At 41.4% G+C, this 20299-nt stretch overlaps 1 protein-coding gene across 1 annotated transcript in view; it reads left to right on the top strand.

Annotated features, from left to right (window-relative positions):
• Nucleotides 1–20299, top strand: part of FRMD3 (FERM domain containing 3) — a 299629-nt gene that overhangs the window by 167281 nt on the left and 112049 nt on the right. Inside the window, exons 3-4 of the mRNA XM_077749548.1 lie at nt 238–280; nt 18929–19007. Of these exons, the coding sequence (XP_077605674.1) occupies nt 238–280; nt 18929–19007 (122 nt within the window). The remainder of the gene's footprint in view (nt 1–237; nt 281–18928; nt 19008–20299) is intronic.

Genomic DNA, 20299 nt, shown 5'->3' with positions numbered 1-20299 from the left:
TGTGACTCATATACTACTCAGAAAGTACTCATTCTCTGTAATTTATACCCTTGCCTGTTGTATTCTTATTGCGGAATTGTTTGTGTTGATCTTCAGAAGGCGGAACCTTGAGGAATATCTATGGGAACCAAGACTGTCCTTTGGAAAAAGACTATGTTAAATTTCTTTTGTTATTAAGTATGCATAATAAGTATGGTTCAGCCGTTTGACCCATAATCTCTGCTTTTTTCTCCCTAGCACTGGCTTGAACCTAACAAGTCCATCTCCAAGCAAATGAAATGTAAGTGTCAACCTGGGGTTTCACCTTTGCTATGAAATGTCCAATGGGTTTTGTCTCTTGACAAAGTTTCTCCTGCAAGGGAACAAATGGATGGAGATGAACATGTGTGGGTGGGGGCTTCTCTCTCCTAGTGGGTGCTGTGTAACTTCTCTTATTTGCTGGCCTTCACCTTCCTTGAAGTCACTATCACCTTACCTTCATACTTCATATTTGAACAGGAACATAGGAATTAGATGACTAGGTATCTGTTAAACATAATCACCAGGTACCTGGTTCCTCTGGATTGTGGGGGTTGCTAGTAGGTGGTTCAGGATGGGAAGTACAGTCTTGGAGGGATGAGGAAAGCAGGTGTATTTTGAAACTAAAATCTTGCCATTAACTTTATTGAAGATTGTATTATTCTTTTATACTTGTCAAACTCCCTACAACAATTTTTCCCCTGAGTAATTGTTTTCAGGCCCTCATGTTCTGAACTTTTTTTTTTTTTTTGATGGGGGGAGACAGAGGGAAGTTGCCTTGGGAAACATCTTTCTAGAATATCTGGTCATCTGCTTTTGGTGTTGTGAAGAGGGTGTTGACTGGGTGTTGGATGGCATGGTGTTTTGTCCTGGTCATCTGTGCCAGGCTGTAGGCAACCTGCTTTTATTTATGACTTGGAGGAGGGCTTCTGAAATGTACTTCAGAAATTCACTGCCTGCCCTGAAATCCATTTATCCTTCCATGTCAACTTTCCCAGGGCTCTGAAATGTAGGCGATAAATCAGTTTCTCATCGGAAACCAGTTTAGTGCATGTTATGTCACTTATCATTATTCAAGGGATTCTTTCATTTTTCAAATATGAAGAAATTATTCTGGGCAGGGCTTTTAAGTGGGAGAAGGAAGAAAGCAAACATGGATGGCCAACTGGCAACCAATACATTCATTCCTTAACCCTCTTCCCCCCGCCATCCACCCTCCCTTGTTCCCTTCCCCCTCATCCCTCCTTCCTTTATGCATTCACAATATTCTTCCTTCCCTCCACCATGTCTGAGGAGCAAATTCTGTCTGATCAATGCAGGAAAGACAACCAGGTTGTTCTGGGGCAGGCTAATGACCCATGGCTGTTGCACGGAGCTGGCAGGAAAGATGTATGAGGTGAAAACAGGGTCAGCAGTAGACATGTGAGGTCCAGAGAGGTCAGTGCGTTGGGGTGCAGCTGGAATAGAATTGGGACAGGCATCCATGAAGAAATAGCAGGACTGGTATCAGGAAGCTTTATGTGGAATGATATGCAGGATATTAAAAGTGAATTATCATATCCAAAAAAAATTGCTGATGCCTAGTTTTTATTCCTTGGCTACTAAGTTTTGATATTTTTGTTTATGTATATAAAAGTATTCAGACAATCTTTCAGTAAAATTATTTATACAAAATGATTCTTTGATTTTGGCTCTTCAATGTAATGCATATTTTCCTTAGGCTACATATACATAGTTTAAAAATATAAATATCTCTAAAGTCAGATGTATTTCAATGCTTAGTAGAAGAAAAAACTTTTAATTTGTGAAGAATTTTCTGCTTAAGAGCTTTGTTCCTGTGCTAAGTAAATCTGAACAACCAACTGGAGATTTATAGTGTTTGGTAAAAATGTTTTAAAGATTGACCTTTGACTACTGGGCAATATCAATCTAATGACAAATGAAATCTGAATCTGGATAAAAGAACTGTGTAAAATTCAATTTCCAAACCAGATAGTGTGACTCACTAGTTCTAGGAACTGGTAAAGGTCTTGTCCATAACCCGGTCTGCTGTTGTATTTTTGAGGACATTACTTGAACAAGAAATTATGCAATTTTCTCAAGATCACATATCTAGTTTTGTTGTTGATGATGGTGTCTTTTAGTATCAAGAATTTCTGTACTCTTATATGTATATCTTGGAAACATTAACTTTAAATTGGAAAAAAATTTTTTTTTAATATTTTCATTTATTTCTAGGAGAGAGAGAGAGAGACAGCGTGAGCAGGGGAGGGTCAGAGAGAGAGGGAGACACAGACTCGGAAACAGGCTCCAGGCTCTGAGCTGGCAGTCAGCACAGAGCCTGACGCGGGGCTTGAACCCACGAACTGCGAGATCATGACCTAAGCGAAAGTCGGACGCTCAACTGACTAAGCCACCCAGGCGCCCCTAAATTGGAAAAAATTTTAAAACTGGGCTTGTATATTGTTAACCCAGAGAAACTGGGTTCAATTCCTGGGACTCCTTCAAAAGGATCTGGTTATGGAACTCCAGGCAACTTCCTTCTTGGCTATGGGTATGCCTTTTATACGTTGACTGCTTTTGAGTAGCCAATGAGGGCAAAACTTGGAGGAATGGTTTGATCGTAGACTTTCAGGTTCTTTTCCCTGACCATATTGAGATACCTTTAACTATGGGTGTTCCTAGGAATGGGGTTTCCCAGGGTTGGCTGAAGGTCAGCTGCTCTGATTAACAAACTCTCTACAAAGGCATTATTATTTCTTACTACTATTTAAAAAATAGTTTATTTTTATTTTACTTTTTATTTAAAGGTTTTCAGTTTTTAATGAGATATAATTGGCCTGTAACATTGTAGAAGTTTAATGTGTAACATAATGATTTGATAAATATATATGTTGCAAAATGATTCCCATGGTAAGATTGGTTAATTAGTTAATTAAATTAATTAATTAATTAAATACCCATTACCTCACATAGATATTCACACCTCATGTATTAAAGTAGGTTTTAAATGTCCGTGATTTTTCTTAGTTCAAAAGAATTTAAAATGAAAGCCCAAACTATTTCCTTTCTCTTCCCCCTTATATCTCCAAGCCCACTTCAAAGAAGTAACTGTTAACAATATTTTGTATATCTGTCTGGGATTTCTTATGTGTACAGAAAAGCTTCCCTAATGTATATAAGACCTTTTATAAACAAAAAATGAGACCAATCTTTATATATTATTCTTTACCTTGTTATTTTTGAATAGCTTTTAAAATTTTTTAAAAATGTTTTATTTATTTCTGAGAGAGAGAGAGAGAGAGAGAGATAGCATGAGCAGGGGAGGGTCAGAGAGAGAGGGAGATACAGAATCTGAAAGAGGCTCCAGGCTCTGAGCTGGCTGTCAGCACAGAGCCGGATGCGGGTCTCGAACCCATGAACCGTGAGATCATGACCTGAGCTGAGGTTGGACGCCCAACCAACTGAGCCACCCTGGCGCCCCTAAAATAGTTTTTTTTTTTTTTTTTTTAGTATCAAACCAAACTCACCCAATATGAAATAACATAGCTTGAGAAGTTTTGTAATTATCAAAGAAAACAGATTAAAAAAACTTCCAGACAAGAAAATCTCCAACCCATTTGCTCTCCCTCTGTTGCTGCCAGGGTCCCCTTTGCCTTAACTAGGAGCTTCTCTTGGAGCTTTCACCATCCCTTCCAGTATCTCAGAGATCTGTCCAGAAACCATAAGAAAAGACAGTGGAGAACCCAACACCAGTTCAGTGGTCCTTTGAATTCTTGTTGTCTTTTTCCACTCTACATACTATTATTTACTTTCCAGGGTCCTTAGGTAGCTGCTGTACATATTGTGTCCAGGTTTCACAGCTGCATTCAGTGGGAGAGACAGGGTAAGATGCAATGAGTCAATACTTCCTGGAATTGGAACCTTCAAATCAAACTTTTAATCCTTCCTTGTTAAGTAGGTCAAAATACAGGTAGGCTACATAATTTGGGCAGTGTTGGGCAGTATCTTCATTTCCCTGTTCCATCATTGCATGTCTGTAAGTACCACATGTAGACTGCACTTTGATCTTTTTCTATCCAGAGTATTCAGATAGTGGGTTGTCTGCAGGCGAAGTGTTAAATGAAGTGACGTATTTTGGATGTTTGGTTTTCAGAGTCTTTCTTTTCCAGGTAGAAGTAGTGACTGTTCTCACTTGTACCCTACAGTTTTTGGCCTTGTTCCCATAACTGTAGAATGTAGTTTAGTGTGTACACATGTAGTAGCAGACATCAGGAGACAAAACTTTCATGTCTTCTAGGATCTATGTAACCACACAAACTATATTAGCCTGAAGAGGCTTTAAAAAGTTACACATTATGACTCAGACATTGCACAAATGTAACATTTCTCCTCCATGACTGAATTCAGTGTGCTATGAGCCTCTTTCCCTTTGGGGGCAAAAAGGTTCAATCTTGCCACTTCAGGGTAATTCAAGATCTGCCAGTTTAGAATTTGACCTCTTTCAGGAAATTACTCAGTGAATTCATTATTTAAACATAGTCTCTTGAAAGTGCATACTTCTAAATTGGGGTATTTCCCCCATACCAAGAGCTTTTCCTGTTTCTCTATTCCCAGAATGGCGTCATGAGGCCCGGGAAGCTTGTGTACCATCATGGCGGTGAGGGTGACGTCTCTCTTGTGCCCAGTCCTCTGAGTCTTCCTTGTAGCCTGTCTTCTGTGACTCGGCCTTTGGTTGCTGCCCTCTTTCCCCGCTCTATCCTCCCAGAATGTGACTGGTCCCATTTGGCCTTTCAGTGTGCACTGGCATGTGCTGCTAAGACCTGTGCTCCTGACCGTGGTCTCACCCTGCAAGTCTACAGACTGTCCCTCTGGCAGTGCCCCTCTCCAGGAATCTTTGTCATTGGCTCTTAGCAGGACTACCCAGTGGTAGAGCAGTCACTGCTCAGCCTCTTCTGTGCCATGCTTCAGCCTTGGGAAAACTTATGTACACCATGGAAGGTTCTGCCTCTGCTTAAACACAGCGTGGAGCCATTTCTTCAGTGTCCTTCAAAGTCGTAGCACTACGCTTGCCCAAATTACTCTGGAGTTTCTTGGTCTTGCTCCCATGCCTCACTCTGTTCAGCCAGGCTAGGGTGCTGAGGGTGCTTCTCATAGCTCTGGATAGCATCTTAAGTGTGGTTTTGTTCTTTGGGTCTCTCCAGGCTCTCTGTTTGTCTTCCTTCCCCACCCCCTACCCACAATTAATACTGGCTTTTGTCCTTGGATACAAGATTAATATCCTAAAACAATACTTATTCGTAGGCAGCAACTATTTCTGAAATGTAATGGGGAAAAAGGGCTGTTGCTTACAATAGCAATAACAAGTAAAAACATAAATTACTCATAAATATAACAAGAAATGTGCAAAATCTATATAAATTTTGAAGTTTTACTGTGGAGTTACTGTAGATAAAAAGAGTTCAGCAAATGGAGACTTCTTAGTTTCCATTTACTATTGCGAAGGTCAATTTTTTTTTGCAAATTAATGTATACATTCAAATAATTTTCAAATCAGAATATCAACAAGATGCCTTATGGCATTTAACAAACTGACTCTAAGGCTCATTTACAGGGGCATCTGGGTGGCTTGGTCGGTTAAGTGTCGACTTTGGCTCAGGTCATGATCTCACGATCTATGAGTTTGAGCCCTATGTTGGGCTCTGTGCTGACAGCTAGCTCAGAGCTTGGAGCCTGCTTCGGATTCTGTGTCTCCCTCTCTCTCTGCCCCTCCCCTGTTTGTGGTCTGTCTGTCTCTCAAAAATAAATAAATATTTAAAAAAATTTAAAAAGGCTCATTTACAAAAGACGATTCCTCGGAATAACTAATAAATATGTGAAAAAGAACAATGACAGGGTCCTTGTTTTATTAGGTAGCAAATTAAGGCATATGAGCTATAATTGAGTCCTCATGACAGACACATATAGACATTAAGGTAGACACAGGAATAGGAAAAGAAACCAAACAGGGGGAAAAAAAACCCTTCAAACTGACCCATTATTGGTGAGAATATGGGTTATGATAAAGATTGTATTTCTCATCAGAGAAAGATGGATTTCAAGGCATGATTTTGTGGATTGCCTTTCTATTGGAAAAAGAAAAAAAAAAGCTAAAGACCTACCTCAGACCATGGAATTAATTCCTGCTAAATTCAAAAACCCAGGATATTTAATAATCTATAGAAGCTTTAGGTAAACATTCAGGACTATTTCTTATAATTATGGAATAGGGCTTCCTAAGGAAAATAGAAAAAACAGAAGTAAAGCACAATGCTGACAAATTTGTGTTAAAACTAGACTCATCTACCAAAATATTTGCTTTGCTTACTGCAAATGAGCAGATTTTCAGTTAATATTTGTCGAGCAAATGAGTATAAAACAAATTATAAATAAATTAAAACACAAGCAAAATAAATAATGGAAGAACATTTGCCAAATATCTAACGAGTTGTAAATGTGCAGAATCTATAAACTGTGGTGGTATACACCCAAAGATAAATGACTCAATAAAAAAAATGTGAAAAGACCCAAAGAAGGAATAAAAATAAATGGCCAGTAAACTCATATACAGACGGTCAATATCACTAGTAACAAGGAAAATGTAGATTAAAATAAGGTATTTTTTGTTACAGTGAGAAAATGGTTAATACTGATAATATCCATTTGATGAGGATGATGGTAACACTTCTGAGGATGAGGGTAACACTCAGGATGGTAACACTGCTGATGCAGGAGTGGGGGGGTGTATCAACTGGAAAAGCCATTTGGGAAGGAAATTTAGCCATGTCTTTCTAGATTCAAAATGCCTGGGTCCCTTCACATGGTTAGGACAGACAACCTGTCCCGGGCATAATAAATGAAGAACTGTAACAAAACGGTAATAATTTAACCATTGGATTTTTTTAGTTCTTTCATTTTTGTTGAAGTACTCAAAAAAAGTAGCTAGAAGATAATATAAAAATTATGTTTTAGTTTATTTGATTACATTTTTGTTGTTGAATTAAAATTCTCTCTAAAATTATCAGCCATCACTCATTTTGACTCCTCTGATAAGTTTTAACTTTCTCTCCATGTAGAATAAACTACTTTATATAGGAGATTCTTGAATTTTAATTTTGCACTGTGCAATGATATGCTTCATAGGTTAGGTTAGAATGATTAACAGTATTCAGCATCAAAATTTATGAGACTTAAGTGGTAAATTCGAAGAAAATACCTAGGATATTTAAAGTGTAAGTCAGAAGTGAAAGTGTAGATGTGTTAAAAAAAAAATGCCTATGTCTCTTGATCCAATGAGCTTATCTCCATGAATCTATTGAAAGCAAAATTTATCCAAGCACAGGTATATATTAATGCAAGGAAATCTGTTGTAGTGTTGCTTCTAGCATTGAGAATTGGAAGAAACAAAAAGCCTGTAATTTTGGCAAGGCTGAATAAATTGTGTGGAATGCAGTCATTAGCCTGTAGTATTGACACTGAAAGATTTATTAGATCTTGGAGTTAAGAAAGCAGGTAAAAATACCACCTAGAGAATGATCCCTCTATAAGAAAATAAACAGATTATTTTAGATGAACATGTAAATGAAGAGAAGGTTCGCAAATGTCTGTACTAACTGGTTACCTCAGGGGAAGAGAGTAGGGTAGAGGGAGGTGACAACATACATTTTATTATATATAGTTGCTTTGTTTTGGGGCATTTGGGTGGCTCAGTTGGTTAAGCATCTGACTCTTGATTTTGGCTCAGGTTATGATCTTGCAGTTGGTAGGATTGAGCCCCACGTTAGGTTCTGTGCATGGAACCTGTTTGGGATTCTCTCTCTTCCTCTGCCCCTCTCCTGCTTGCACTTTCTCTCTTTCTCAAAATAACTATATATTTTTAAGTATTTATGTTTTACTCGGGTCTTCTTTAAGTTTATTTTTAGAGATTGAGAGAGAGAGAGAGAGAGAGAGAGAGAGAGAAAGAATCCCAGGCAGGCTCCATGCTTAGCACAGAGCCTGATGCAGGGCTCAAACCCAGGAACCATGGGATCATGACCTGAGCTGAAATCAAGAGTCTGATACTTAATGAACTGAGCCACCCAGGTGCCCCTACTCAGATCTTTTACAATGAGAATATTTTCCTAGATCACTTGGTAATAAAGAGAAAACAAACAGAAGGAGAGACCGTTTTATGTAAAAACTGAGAAAGAGAGGGAGAGGGAAAGTTAGGAGGAGACAAGTGGGGAGTCGGGAAGGGAGGAGTCAAAGTCCATTATGCATTAAGAATGTACTATAGAAGGGCTTCTGGGTGGTTCAGTTGCTTAAGCATCCGACTTAGGCTCAGGTCATGATCTTGCGGTTTGTGGGTCCGTGTCGGTCTCTGTGTTGACAGCTCTGAGCCTGGAGCTTGCTTCAGATTCTGATTCTGTGTCTCTATCTCTGCCCCTCCCCCACTCATGCACATTCTCTCTCTCTCTCAAAAATAAATAAGCATAAAAATTTTTAAAAATGCACTATGGAAATACAGACCTAGATGAAAGGAGGCTCACCTCCAGAAGAGGTTCTCTGCTTAATCCTGGCTGGTACCTGATTAGCCCCGCAGGGTAGTTTAAGATCACCTTCTTGCTCTATTTATCAGACTCTGTGCTGCTACCAAGCACCCTGAAGGAACAGGGGTGCTTGAAAATGGCTTCTGCATGCAAATCAGGCTGGGGATTACCGCCAGCTTCTGCATAATGCATGGCGTAACTCAGCCAGAGAGTCAAGTTGCTGGCTGGTGCCTGTAGTGTTCCTTCCTTGAAGTTACGATGGTTCTGCCTGGAAGCCTGAGCTGGCATGCAGTCTCTGTCTCTGATGGTGCTGTTTGTGAACGTTCGTGCTTCTGTGGCATTCCTTAGCTTTCCAGCACCCATTGAGGCTGATCTAGTGAACGGTTCCCTTGCTGCTGAATAATTTCCTCAACGGGAACAAATCTTCTGTAGCATACAGAGAGAGGACAAGGAGCCTAGATTTTTGCTCCGGGGTGAGGATCAGGAGAAAAGCCATAGGTCCCGTACCTATTTGTGAGGCCAGTTTGGATGCCTGCCTTCCTCCACTTTTGTTCTTCCAAAAGCACTCTGCTTGCTGAGTACATTGGTTTCCTCGAGGGCTGCCATAACCAAACTATGCCCACTGCACGGCTTGCACAACAGAAATCCATTCTCTCGCAGTTGTGGAGAATGGAAGTCTGAACTCCAGGTGTCAGCAGGGCCATGCTAGAGCAGCTCTGAAGCCGCTCTGAAGGCTCCGGGGGAGAATCCTTCCTTGCCTCTTCTGGCTCTTGGTGGTTGCTGGCTGGCCTTGGCGTTCCTTCCTTGGCTTGTGTCTGTATCATTCCAATCCCTGTCTCCATCTTCATATCGCTTTCTCCCTGTGTTACTCTGTGTGTGTGTGTCCAAGCCTCTTTCCCTTCTCCTATAAAGATAACAGTCATTGGTTTTAGGGCTCACCCTAACCCAGTATGACTTGGGTTACATACTAATGAATTATGAATTACATCTGCTAAAAGACGCTATTTCCAAATAGGGTTACGTTTCGATGTTCTAGGTGGGCAGGAATTTCTGGGAACACTGCTCAGTGCCCACTGCACTGAGTGGCCTCCACTCAGATCTCCCGCGTCCCTTCTATTTGTTCTTTCAGTTGCCTTCATGCTTTTGCTTTGTGGCTTATTTCCCCACTTTTTGTATGTGTTCTTTTTTGCAGACCTTTATCATATGCTTCTGATAGTAGAGCTTTACACATTTTACTTCTCCAGACGCCCATAGTGACAGTAACCCCAAATTTGACCTCTTGGGGCAACCTGCCCCATTGGCCTCAGTCTATACTTGTCTAATCATATCTTCTGTATTTAATTTGGAAGATTTCTCCACCTGGTCCATGGCTTAAGCTAGGGCTCTGCATGTAATCAGCTCCTAATAAATGCCTGTGGACTAGAATTAAAAAATGTCCTTTTTAGGGACCAGGTAAAAGAAGGTCAACTGCCATGTTCTTTAAGAACAAATCCAAGCACACACCTGATGAAAACCCATTGCATAAATCAAGTAACTATAGGTCCCCAACTGCTGCAGTTTAGTTGTTGGCTGTTTTCGTTCTTTCCAGGCTTCTTCATTCTGTTGCTTCCCTCCAGCTTTGGATGCCACCTTCTGTTACTTTAGGGTTAGTTCAGTAAGTTTGGCATGGTATCTCTTTTTCTTCCAAGGACAGCTGTGTCATTGAAAATTTCCCCATTTGGTCCTTATATCAGAAAGTCCATGCAGCCTGGGCCAATAAGGGGTGTTCATGTTACACATGAAAAAGGGAAAGAAATAATGGTAATAATAGTAATGACAAAAAAACCCTTAAATTATGGTGTGCAGTTCTAAAAGACAGACACATTTTCATAAGCCACAGGTTTACAATTTTTAGCCTTATTCTTATGGTATGGTTGGTGACATTGATGTCATTTTGATTGAGTGCAATGGTCAGTTCTTGGGCTTCGGGGAGGACCCAACACTCTTTTTCTTTGGAAGAAGGGTGGGTGATGGGGTGAAGGAGGAGGAAGTCGAAAGAAAAGAGCATCTCCCTTGTATCACTGGGAGATACTTCCAGGGCTTCCTTTGACCTTCGGGAGCACCCATGTTGTTTCCTGGGCCACATGATTCAAAACTACAGATGTGTTAGTGGTCTAAATGTGTGAATGATAATCCCGATGGACCAGGAAGTTCTGTGCTTGGAATGGGAGTGCTGGAGGAGATTCAAACATGGGTCAAGTAGGTGGTTTTATTCATATCTGTTTCCATTTGGTTGGAAAGCCTTTATAATGCCTCATTTTTGGATGCAATTTCATAGTATAAAATCTTAGTATGCAGTTACATAAGTAATTGAACTTGGCTTTTATAATTATCATTATTACTAGTTGATTCACACCTACCCACATGATTCCTGAGGGTGTAGTTATACAACATCTGCAGCAAGCACACACCTGGGTCTCCTGCCTTCAGTTTCATGTACTTTTGCTAACTTTTGTTTTTGTTTTGCTAAAATTCTCAGGTCATTGCACCATGCTCTTAGGGAGCAAAGCAGGAAACTAAAAACTTCATTTGACTTACTTTATTGAGCTATTTTGCTTTATTGTGGTGGTCTAGAGCCAAACCCACAATATCTCAGAGGTATGCTTCCATAGGTCTAGGTCAAGTTGAAGGGCTCTCCCTCATCCATATCAGTTCCTTTTTTGCCCTCTAGAATAGTAACAAATCCTATGGGTTGAGTACTTAGGTATCAGACAGTCTGCTGAATGCTTTATGTTATTAACTCCTGTCATCCTCCTCATGGGCTCTGTATCAGGGATCAATGAACTATGGCCTTGGGACCAAAGGCCTGCCATCTATTTTTGTCTGGGCCTATTGGCTCAAAGTAGGTTTCATAGTTTTAAATGATAGTTTTAAAAGCAAAAGACAAGACTTTGTGACCTGTGAAGGTGATCTGAGATTCAGATTTCAGCGTCCTGTTGCAACACAGCCATGCCACTGGTCTATATCTTGTCTGGGGTTGCTTTTGCATTACACCAGCTGAGCAGAGTGGTTGAGACGGAGACCTTGAGGCTCACAAAGTCAAAAGTATTTACTCTCTGCCTCCTTACGGAGAAAGATCACTGATCATTACCCTGGGTGGTTGGTTCCATTATTTCCCCCATTTTACAAAGGAGGAAGTGGAAGCTGAGAGTTTTCAGTTTGGTCATAGAAGCTTGCCCCAATGCTGAATTTGAGATTAGAGGTGCTGGACCCTAAAGTCCCTGTTAGAGCTTCTCCTAAACAGCACAGGCAGCCAGAGAATTCTGAGAACAAGTGTTTGTGAGGCAGCGGCTTGGTGATCCAGGATCCCTTACGAAGTTCTCAGTGCATCCGTTTGTGTGCGTGGGTACGCCTGCGTGTGTGATTCCAACCCAAGAAACTTAACAGGAGGAGGATGAATTAAATACAATGGGGAAAAAAAAACCCCTCTCTGCTTTGGAAGTAGAGGCAACACAGTGCCAGTAGCATCTTGGAGGCTGCTGGTTGTCATTTCAGTAGAAGAATGACGGAGGGATTATCACTCTTGATGATGATGATAGTAACAGTTGTGGCAAGATCATAATCGTTTCCAACAAGAAGAGAGCAGTCGTTAAGAGAGCAGTTCTCCGGCTGGCTCGTTAAAACATATCCCAAGAGTTATAGTTTGTTGAATGAGTAATGCTCTGCCCTTTTGGTGCTCAAGTGTCCTTTTGCGCATGTGCAGAGAGTTGGTGCTCCTGAGAGGTTTCGTCTTGAAAGAGACAGCACTGATGAATCCATCAGTATCACTATGCATGCCACATGCACAGGGAAGTGGGGTGTGCCCCTTGGTTCTCACTGTAAAGCCCCTGCCCCTCCCCTTCCTGAAAGACATGGGAGGGACACTGTTCATTTGGTTAAGAATTAAAAAAAAGCTATTAGAGGTGCTGAAAAGACCAGGAGTCCCTGATGCCTGCTAGGGGCCCATTGGGAAACAAGCCCCCTATTTGCAGGGGTCTAGAGGTCTTGTTCGCAACAGTAAATGCTTTGCAGTATTTCTCCTGAGTCTTAAAATCTGACAGATTGATCAGTTCCCACCCCAGGGACTCCCAGAGGAGGGGGGGACAGGAGAGACCTGGTCCAGACACCTGCTGGCCTCGGGCTCTAAGCTTCCTCTGCAGTTTAAGGGAGTTTGGGGGGATTCTTCATAGGTGTCAGCCTGAGTGTTTATGATAAAGAGCATGTGTTTATATGTATGTTCCTGCAGTTATGCTTTTTGTTTTCCTATAGCTCTATATAGATGATTGGAGGAAGACTCCTTTTACGGAAGGCTGCTAAGTGATGTTTCTCTCTCAAAAAAAATCTCCCCCAAACCCTAATTATTCTTATAAAGATTTGAGAACTGTCATTGGTTAAAAATAGAAAGTTGTTTTCTTCGTTCTCACCCAGGACCCTGTTCAGTTAATCCGTGCTCATCCCCAACCCCATTTCTGGGCAAGATCTCAAAGTGGAGATGAGAAAAATCTGTCTCTGCTTTATAAATGGCTGTTCCTCTCGTGTTCTCCATGTTAACCAACTACCCAAATGATAATACCCTGGGATCTGCTGCTGCCCAGCTCTGCCGAGCTGCCCTAGGGAGATGCTTGGCCTCCCCAGCCCTTGTCTTGCAGGGGATGGGCCTCTGTGAGAGGGAGCCCATTTATTCTCAGTGCAGTTATGTGCTCCAGGCATTTTTGAAGTGGGTTTTGGCATTTCCCCCCTCCTCTGCTACTCAGTGGTATTCTTGTTTTTAGCACTTATGTGGCTTAGTAAATGTTTCTCAGCTGAGTTCAATTCCGTCTTCTCTGTCTCCTCACATTTCCAACTCTTCATCTCCTTCTGTTCTTCCAGTAGGAGTAGGCTAAACGTCCCAATGAAACAAAAGCTCATATTTGGGGAGTGTGCCATGTGCATTTGCTAAGGGCCTGTGCAAACACCTGTGTGAGGCAGATGTGGCCCCTGGTGCTGTCCCCTCTTCCAGGGCAGGAAACTGAGAATTTAGGTGGCTTGCTCAAAGTCACTGTTGAGAGTCCTCCTCCAAATCTGGGGACTCATTGCTTGGGGGATTTGAGATTGTCACCACCCCATGTGCACCTGTGACTGATACTGAAGCCTGAGTACTACAGTAGAAATGGGCTACAGTGTCTCCCCCGTGGGGTGACCATGCTGCCTGGTCTCATAAAGACACACAGCGGCTGTTCATGATGACACCATGGCATAAGGTCCCAGTGCATGGTGTGGGCTGTCCCACAGGTAGCTCCTTCGTCAGATGTTTCCAGCTACTGATCATGTACCAAATGGTTGGCACAGATAGGGGCCATCCTTTGTCCCTTTCCCCCTGTAGCTTAAGAATAAGAAGATATGGAAGTTGGAAGGGCCGAGACCTATAGTCTCTTGGAGAAGGAAACAGGCTCATCTCTATAAGGGGACTCGCCACCTTGGACATGTCCCAGCCAGCTGCCATGTTGATACTGGAAAGACTCCTTTTTTATACGAATCCAAGTTCATTTGCCCAATACAGAGCAAAACCAATTGCTGAGACATCAACTATGAAGCAAAGAAAGGGTTTATTGGAGAGGTAACCAAACAAGGAGATGTTTGTGGGGGACAAGCTGCAGATCTGCCTCCTCAAAGCGGGAGGGTCAGGGGTACCTAAAGGCAAAGGAGAAAGGATCAGGGTATAGGGGAGAGGAGCTACTTAACTTCAGAATCCGATAATAAGTAGGTGAGGGTTGTACTTGATTTCTGTACCTGTGTAGACCTTTTGCCTACGTTATCAGTGGCATCCTTAGTATGATCCAAGGGTTGAGTTTTAGGAGCTTCTGTGCTGCATCCATTGGACTCACACACATGCTCAAAGAGATGGCCAGTGGTCCTGACTGGTTTTGGCCAGTTTTGTGGTGAAGGCTTGAGTCTCTGCAAAACACTAAATCAACATTTTGCTATTGTGGTATCAGGTAAGAATGTCATCTATGGATAAATGACTGCAGGCTGTGTTCCGAGAAGGAGCAGATTTGGGTTAAGAGTTACAGTTGTACTTATTAGTCCCATTACCAAACTGATGAAGGGTTACCAGTTTCACTTTCACAGTAGTTACCCAGTTGGTGTGGGTGGGTGCCAGTGCTCCAAACCAGTGCCAGCACATTTGGGGGTGACTTTTCCTCTATCCCCTTGTTTGATGACTTAACATTTTAAATTGTATTTCTTCCCTTCTTTGATTTCCTGGAAGGTAGTAAAGAGAATTGCTCTTAGCTGCATGGATTTAGGTACAGTGAGGAAGAGAAAAGGAAACAGAGGTGGGGGGTGTTTTCTCACCCCTTAAATCCTTTCTGCTTTATTCTTGATCATAGCATTTATGACCTCCTAATGTCCTATGTATTTCACTTATTAATTTTGATATTACACTTGTTTATTCCACTAGATACGTCTTCCATGAAGACCTAACTTGATATTTTATAGCTACTGTTATTTGTACATCTAAACTTGTGCCTAATACTTCGTAGGTACTCAATAAGCATTTGTTGCTTGACTTAATTAATCCTCCCGCTAGGAATAGCTATTCTAACCAACTCTAGCGTCCGTGAATTTGTTCCAGATGTTGAAGGGCAGAAATTGAGATATAGGGCCAGAGTTTTTCAAAATCTCAGTCGTAGGAATCGTCATAATAATTCAGGCTATGGGCCTTCTAGACTAATATTTTGATGGGATGAACGTGATAGCAGGACATGGCTTTTTTTTTCTTTGACATCTGTCTCAAGCTTGGGGTTAATCATTCATTCAGCCAGACAGAGTCCATCTTTTATCAATCATTAGCTCTGGGAATAAAAAGCTGAACAAGATCTATAGCTCCCTACCCTCATAAATCTTGTCATCCATAACTAAATTAACATTTTGGGGGAGAAATAATTTGTCTTTTCAGCTTGTTCCAACCCTGTCAAAAAACATTCCTTAACTTGACTATTAGCTTTATCATATAATTTTGCTTCCAGAGCCTTAAGAGAATTTCTCAAGGAGAAGCCTGTTGCCACATTGGCTTCTTCAGGCCTGGGCAAGGAGGTTGAACTTCTTGTCAGCTCAGGTCCCTGCTGCGGTACATGGTCCACTATGTCAAAGCCATGTGTTCCTCTTAACTTACAGGGAAACTTTTTCCTTAATTGGTGACATGGGGTCAATGATGCTGGATCAATATGAGAGAAGGACCTAGTAGGGATTTATATGATGGTAGAAGAATATGGATAAAAAATTTCAGACTTGAAGTATCTGTGTTTCTGTTGCCTGCTCTCATCCCTTCTCTGATAATGGGTCTAGTGGTGAGTGTATCCCTAGTACCTTGTATTAATTTCTTCCATGATCACATCCTAGAAAATGGAAGCTGTCAGAGGTGACTTTCTGTGTGACTTAGCAACAGCATATTTGAAAAAGATTAAGTGTGTTGGTTAATCATAAACTCAGAATGAATCAACAATGGGATGAGGCCCTTGAGGGGGAGGTTCTTGATGAGGCTGGACATAACTAGCTCTCACCCTAGTGGTTGTTGCCATCCCTGGGAGGTACTTGAGAAAACAGACAAGAATATACCCAGAATGAGGGCACTCCAAACAGTTCCATGTGAGGAACAGTTGACAAAATGGAGGATGTTTATTATACAGACGGCTCAGAAGGACCATAAGGGCTACTTAAGAGCTTCCTTCAAATGCTGGAAGGGCTTTGCCTGTGGGAGAAGCATTAGACTATTCTGGAGCCTCAGACTATGAACGAGGATGCCTGTGTTGGACTTCCTACTATGGGGGGTGTTCAAAGATGGCTGCCTGGGGAGCTGTCTGAGGCTCAGTGCCTGATTCCTTAGGCAGAGTGAGAGTTGTAGCCAGTGAGCTCAGATACCTACTGAAGCCAGCCTACGGCATAGTAAGCAGATACGCTGACCAAGAGGAAGAGAAAATGACAGCTCTAGTTTGGTATCATCTTTGATTCTTCTTTCCCCACTTTACTTTCAGTGGGCTTTTATTTTTCAGCTCCCTTTGAAACATTTGTGTGTACCTGTTGACCCAACAATTCAAAATTTGGAAGTCTGTTCTATAGAAGTAAAAATATAAATACTTAATGAAATCTGCACAAGGATGTATATAAAAATATAGAAATGTGGAAGCAACCTGAAAGAAAAGAAAATAGTGGAATAAATTCAGATGTATCCATAATATGAACTATTATGCAGTTAATATAGACCATGAGTAGGATCTATAACTGCTATTCTAGAGGGATGGACAGAATATAGAGTTAAGTGAGAAAAGCAAGAGAAACATATGTAGTGTGATCTCATTTTGTGAGAATACATTATAAAAAAAATCCATCACCTATGTGATCATATTTGGGCATATATTTGTGTGAGTATGGCAAAGAGGGTGGAAGTATATGGGTGAAATTGTTGACAGTGGTTGGAGAGTTGGGGGTAAGGTGGGTGGGGACCTGAGGGACAGACGGGATAGGAATAGAGACAAAGAAGAAAAATGAAAGGGGATGGTTTATCCATTCATCTGTCTGTATATCCATCTATCTATCTGTCTGTCTGTTATCTGTCCATCCATCCATCTATCTATCCACTATCTATCCAACTGTCTACTATTATCTGTCTATCTATCCTCTTTATTGGTTGCGCTTCAGCATGTATTAATTTTGAAGACTAATAAAGAAGAAAGAAAGAAAATTTCCTTTTTTATGCTATTTCCATTATTTGGTCTATTGTTCTTCTCTTAGAAAAATGGTCTCAACTTTTCTGTTAAAGATAATCCAGAGATTTCATAATGAAAAACCATTGGCTTTAATCCTTTGGAGGTGGTGACTTGAACAAATGAAATCTGGGGAATGTGTAAAGATGAAAAATTTTGAGTCAAAGCTGAACTTCTAGATATCATGAAAGATGAATGACCTGAGAATCAGGTGTATTTTTTCTTCCTTGTTTCTTTGCTGGTGTTTATTTTCTCCTAGTGCTCCAGAAAAATGTTTCCTTAAATCCAGGGAACACAGCGTTGGGTTAGGAGCATCCAACTCAGGAAATCTGCTAGTTCCTGGTGGGGAAGTAGGGCACTGAATGGAAAGAGCTCTGACATCTGTGTGTGTGGGTGTATGTGTATAATCGGTTTTTCTCTGCTGAGGTGGCCAGAAAGATGCTTCTGTGTTTTCCTGTGATTTGGATGCTTTCTTTCAAATTATTTTTAAGAACTGTTTTCCATATTAAATTATACTCAATATGCATTCATATTTGATGCTGATAGTTCTTTCTACATAATTTGTCTACCTACAGAATAGCCCCTGCCATTATAGAGATGGCTGGGGATTTAGCCCCTTCTTACTATGAAAGAGGATTTGGACAATAGGATGTTGCTTCCTATTTGCATTTGGATGTAAACTCAGAGTTGATCCCAAGAAGACATACTGATACATAGGCAAAACATGAGTGGATATGTGGGATCCATAGAAATAATAATACTGTCATATTTCTTTAATTTTAAGGTGTTCATTTTATGTGCTATTTGGAATTTGAATGCCTCTTACTATACTCGTGTGCACTTATTAGATTAATATTGCAAATCAACAGTGGTTTTATAATTAAGGATGTCATAGGAATCCACTTAGCTGGTCCTTGAGTTCCAGATACTTAATACACTTAGAACATTCTAGAATCACGAACCTCAATCAGAACTTCAGACTGCTATCTTGATTCATACAAATCAAGAAGTCATAAAAGCATTTATTTTCATAGTGACTGCTTCATAGATAATACTAAAATAATACCAAAAATGTATATAATGTAGGATCTGTGCATGGCTGACTCATTTTTAAAATCATTTTTAAAATTGCGATTTTAGTTTAAAGGCACCATCGTCTTGGGAAAACTAGTCATGTCCAGTGACATTTTTCCACCTCACAGTCTGAAAAATATTTTGCTAGGCCCAAGGCCTCAACAGGCAATTTGTCTGTCACGAGGGGGTGGGCAGAATCTGAAGGAAGAATGTTATTTGAAGCTGTGACCTGGAGGGAACGTGACGTGGAAAGATGTGCTAACTGACTAGGTTGCCTGTGTCCCGCATTTGCTTTGGGTGTCCTGTCAAGCATTTTCTTTGAGTTTAATTGTCACTGTGGCTTTGTTTCCTTGGGCATAAGATATGCCTCTTCCAGAAAAATCCCTTTCTCCCCTGTCCCCACCCCCCTCTCCCAAGCTAGGCTGTAACTTCACGGCTGACTTTCCTGTGTGTGTTGGAGTCCATGGTCTTTTGCTGCTTTTCTCATGCCTTTTCTTTATGATGTTTCAGCTCATCCACCATACACCATGTGCTTTAGAGTGAAATTCTACCCACATGAACCCTTGAAGATTAAAGAAGAGCTCACAAGGTATTTTTCGTTTGTTTGTATGTTTAATGTGCACCTTTAACCAGCCAGGGCCTCCACATCTTCCAGGCTAGCCACGCCTCCTGTCTAGATCAGAACATGTCAACGAAGCAGGCGCTCAATTCGGCATTTTGGTGTGGAATGTTCCTCTTGCGCTTAATTGCCTTGGGATTTTTCAAACCGTTGTCATTGGGAGTGTAATTAACTGCACACACACAAAGTGGTGGTTATAAGGAGGAGGTATTCTCTGAAAACATCTGACAATGGGGTGCTAAAAATAAATAGAAGGTGATGGTTTTTAGGATACGGGTAAATTCATAGCTAGTGCAGCCCCTGGGACCATCTTTTGGATCTGAGCTGTTTGGGAAGGGAAAAGATTGCTGGATAGTACCGACCGTCACCCCATATTGCACTTGCTGAACGGCCTTGGGGCAGTCTTCCCTCTACTTGGAGACTTTTCTCAGGCCAACTCTGAATTTTCCAGTTCTCCAGCCTCTTCCCTTCTGATCTTCCTCGGCTGGGGCCGTGTCCGCGTCTCCTCCTGGGGTTTTGCTTTTGAGAGCAGCCTCAGCCAGTGCAGCTGAGCAGGGTCCCAGAAAGGCCAACTTGGCGGGTGGTGAAGAGCTGACACATGCTTAGTTCTTGATGAGGCTCTGGTTAGGTGACTACAAACATCATTGTGCACACTCATCCCTCAAAGTAACCTGCATAGGTCAGAATGCAGCAGAGATGCAAGGTGATGCGTTGGGTTCTTGGATATTTTGCCTCCTCCTATTCACAGGTCTCCAGTAAAGCTTGACCATCATGGCACTGAGGTGACCAGATGGTTCATTTCTCTCTTATTAATTTGCACACAGCCATTAATGAGGTTTGTGCTTGGGGATGGGGGCAGGGTATGTGTGGAAACGAGGGATACGTAAATAATGGGCACTAAGTGGTGGCTGGCGTTTTGCAATCTGGTTTGCTTTTTTTAAAAAAAGATTAGAATATACATAATATAAATTTCACCACTTCAAAGTGTACAATTCTGTGTCGTAAAGTACATTCCCATTGTTGGGTAACCATCACCACTGTCTCATTCCAAAACATTTTCTCCTCACCAGAAGGGAACCCCATACCCAGGAGCAGTCACTGACTCCCGGTCCTCTCCCCCAGCCCCTAACATGCTGACGACCACTCATCTGCTCATTTCCTCTGCCTATTCTAGACATTTTGTATACGTGGAATCATGTAATATGTGGCAGGGGCTGCATGAACTACCAAAAAAAAAAAAAAAAAAAAAAAATTACTCCCAG

This window comes from Crocuta crocuta, unplaced genomic scaffold, assembly GCF_008692635.1.
Source record: "Crocuta crocuta isolate KB4526 unplaced genomic scaffold, BGI_CrCroc_1.0 scaffold99, whole genome shotgun sequence".
NCBI classification, from domain to species: Eukaryota; Metazoa; Chordata; class Mammalia; order Carnivora; family Hyaenidae; genus Crocuta; species Crocuta crocuta.
This window is presented reverse-complemented; position numbering and strand designations above follow the sequence as displayed.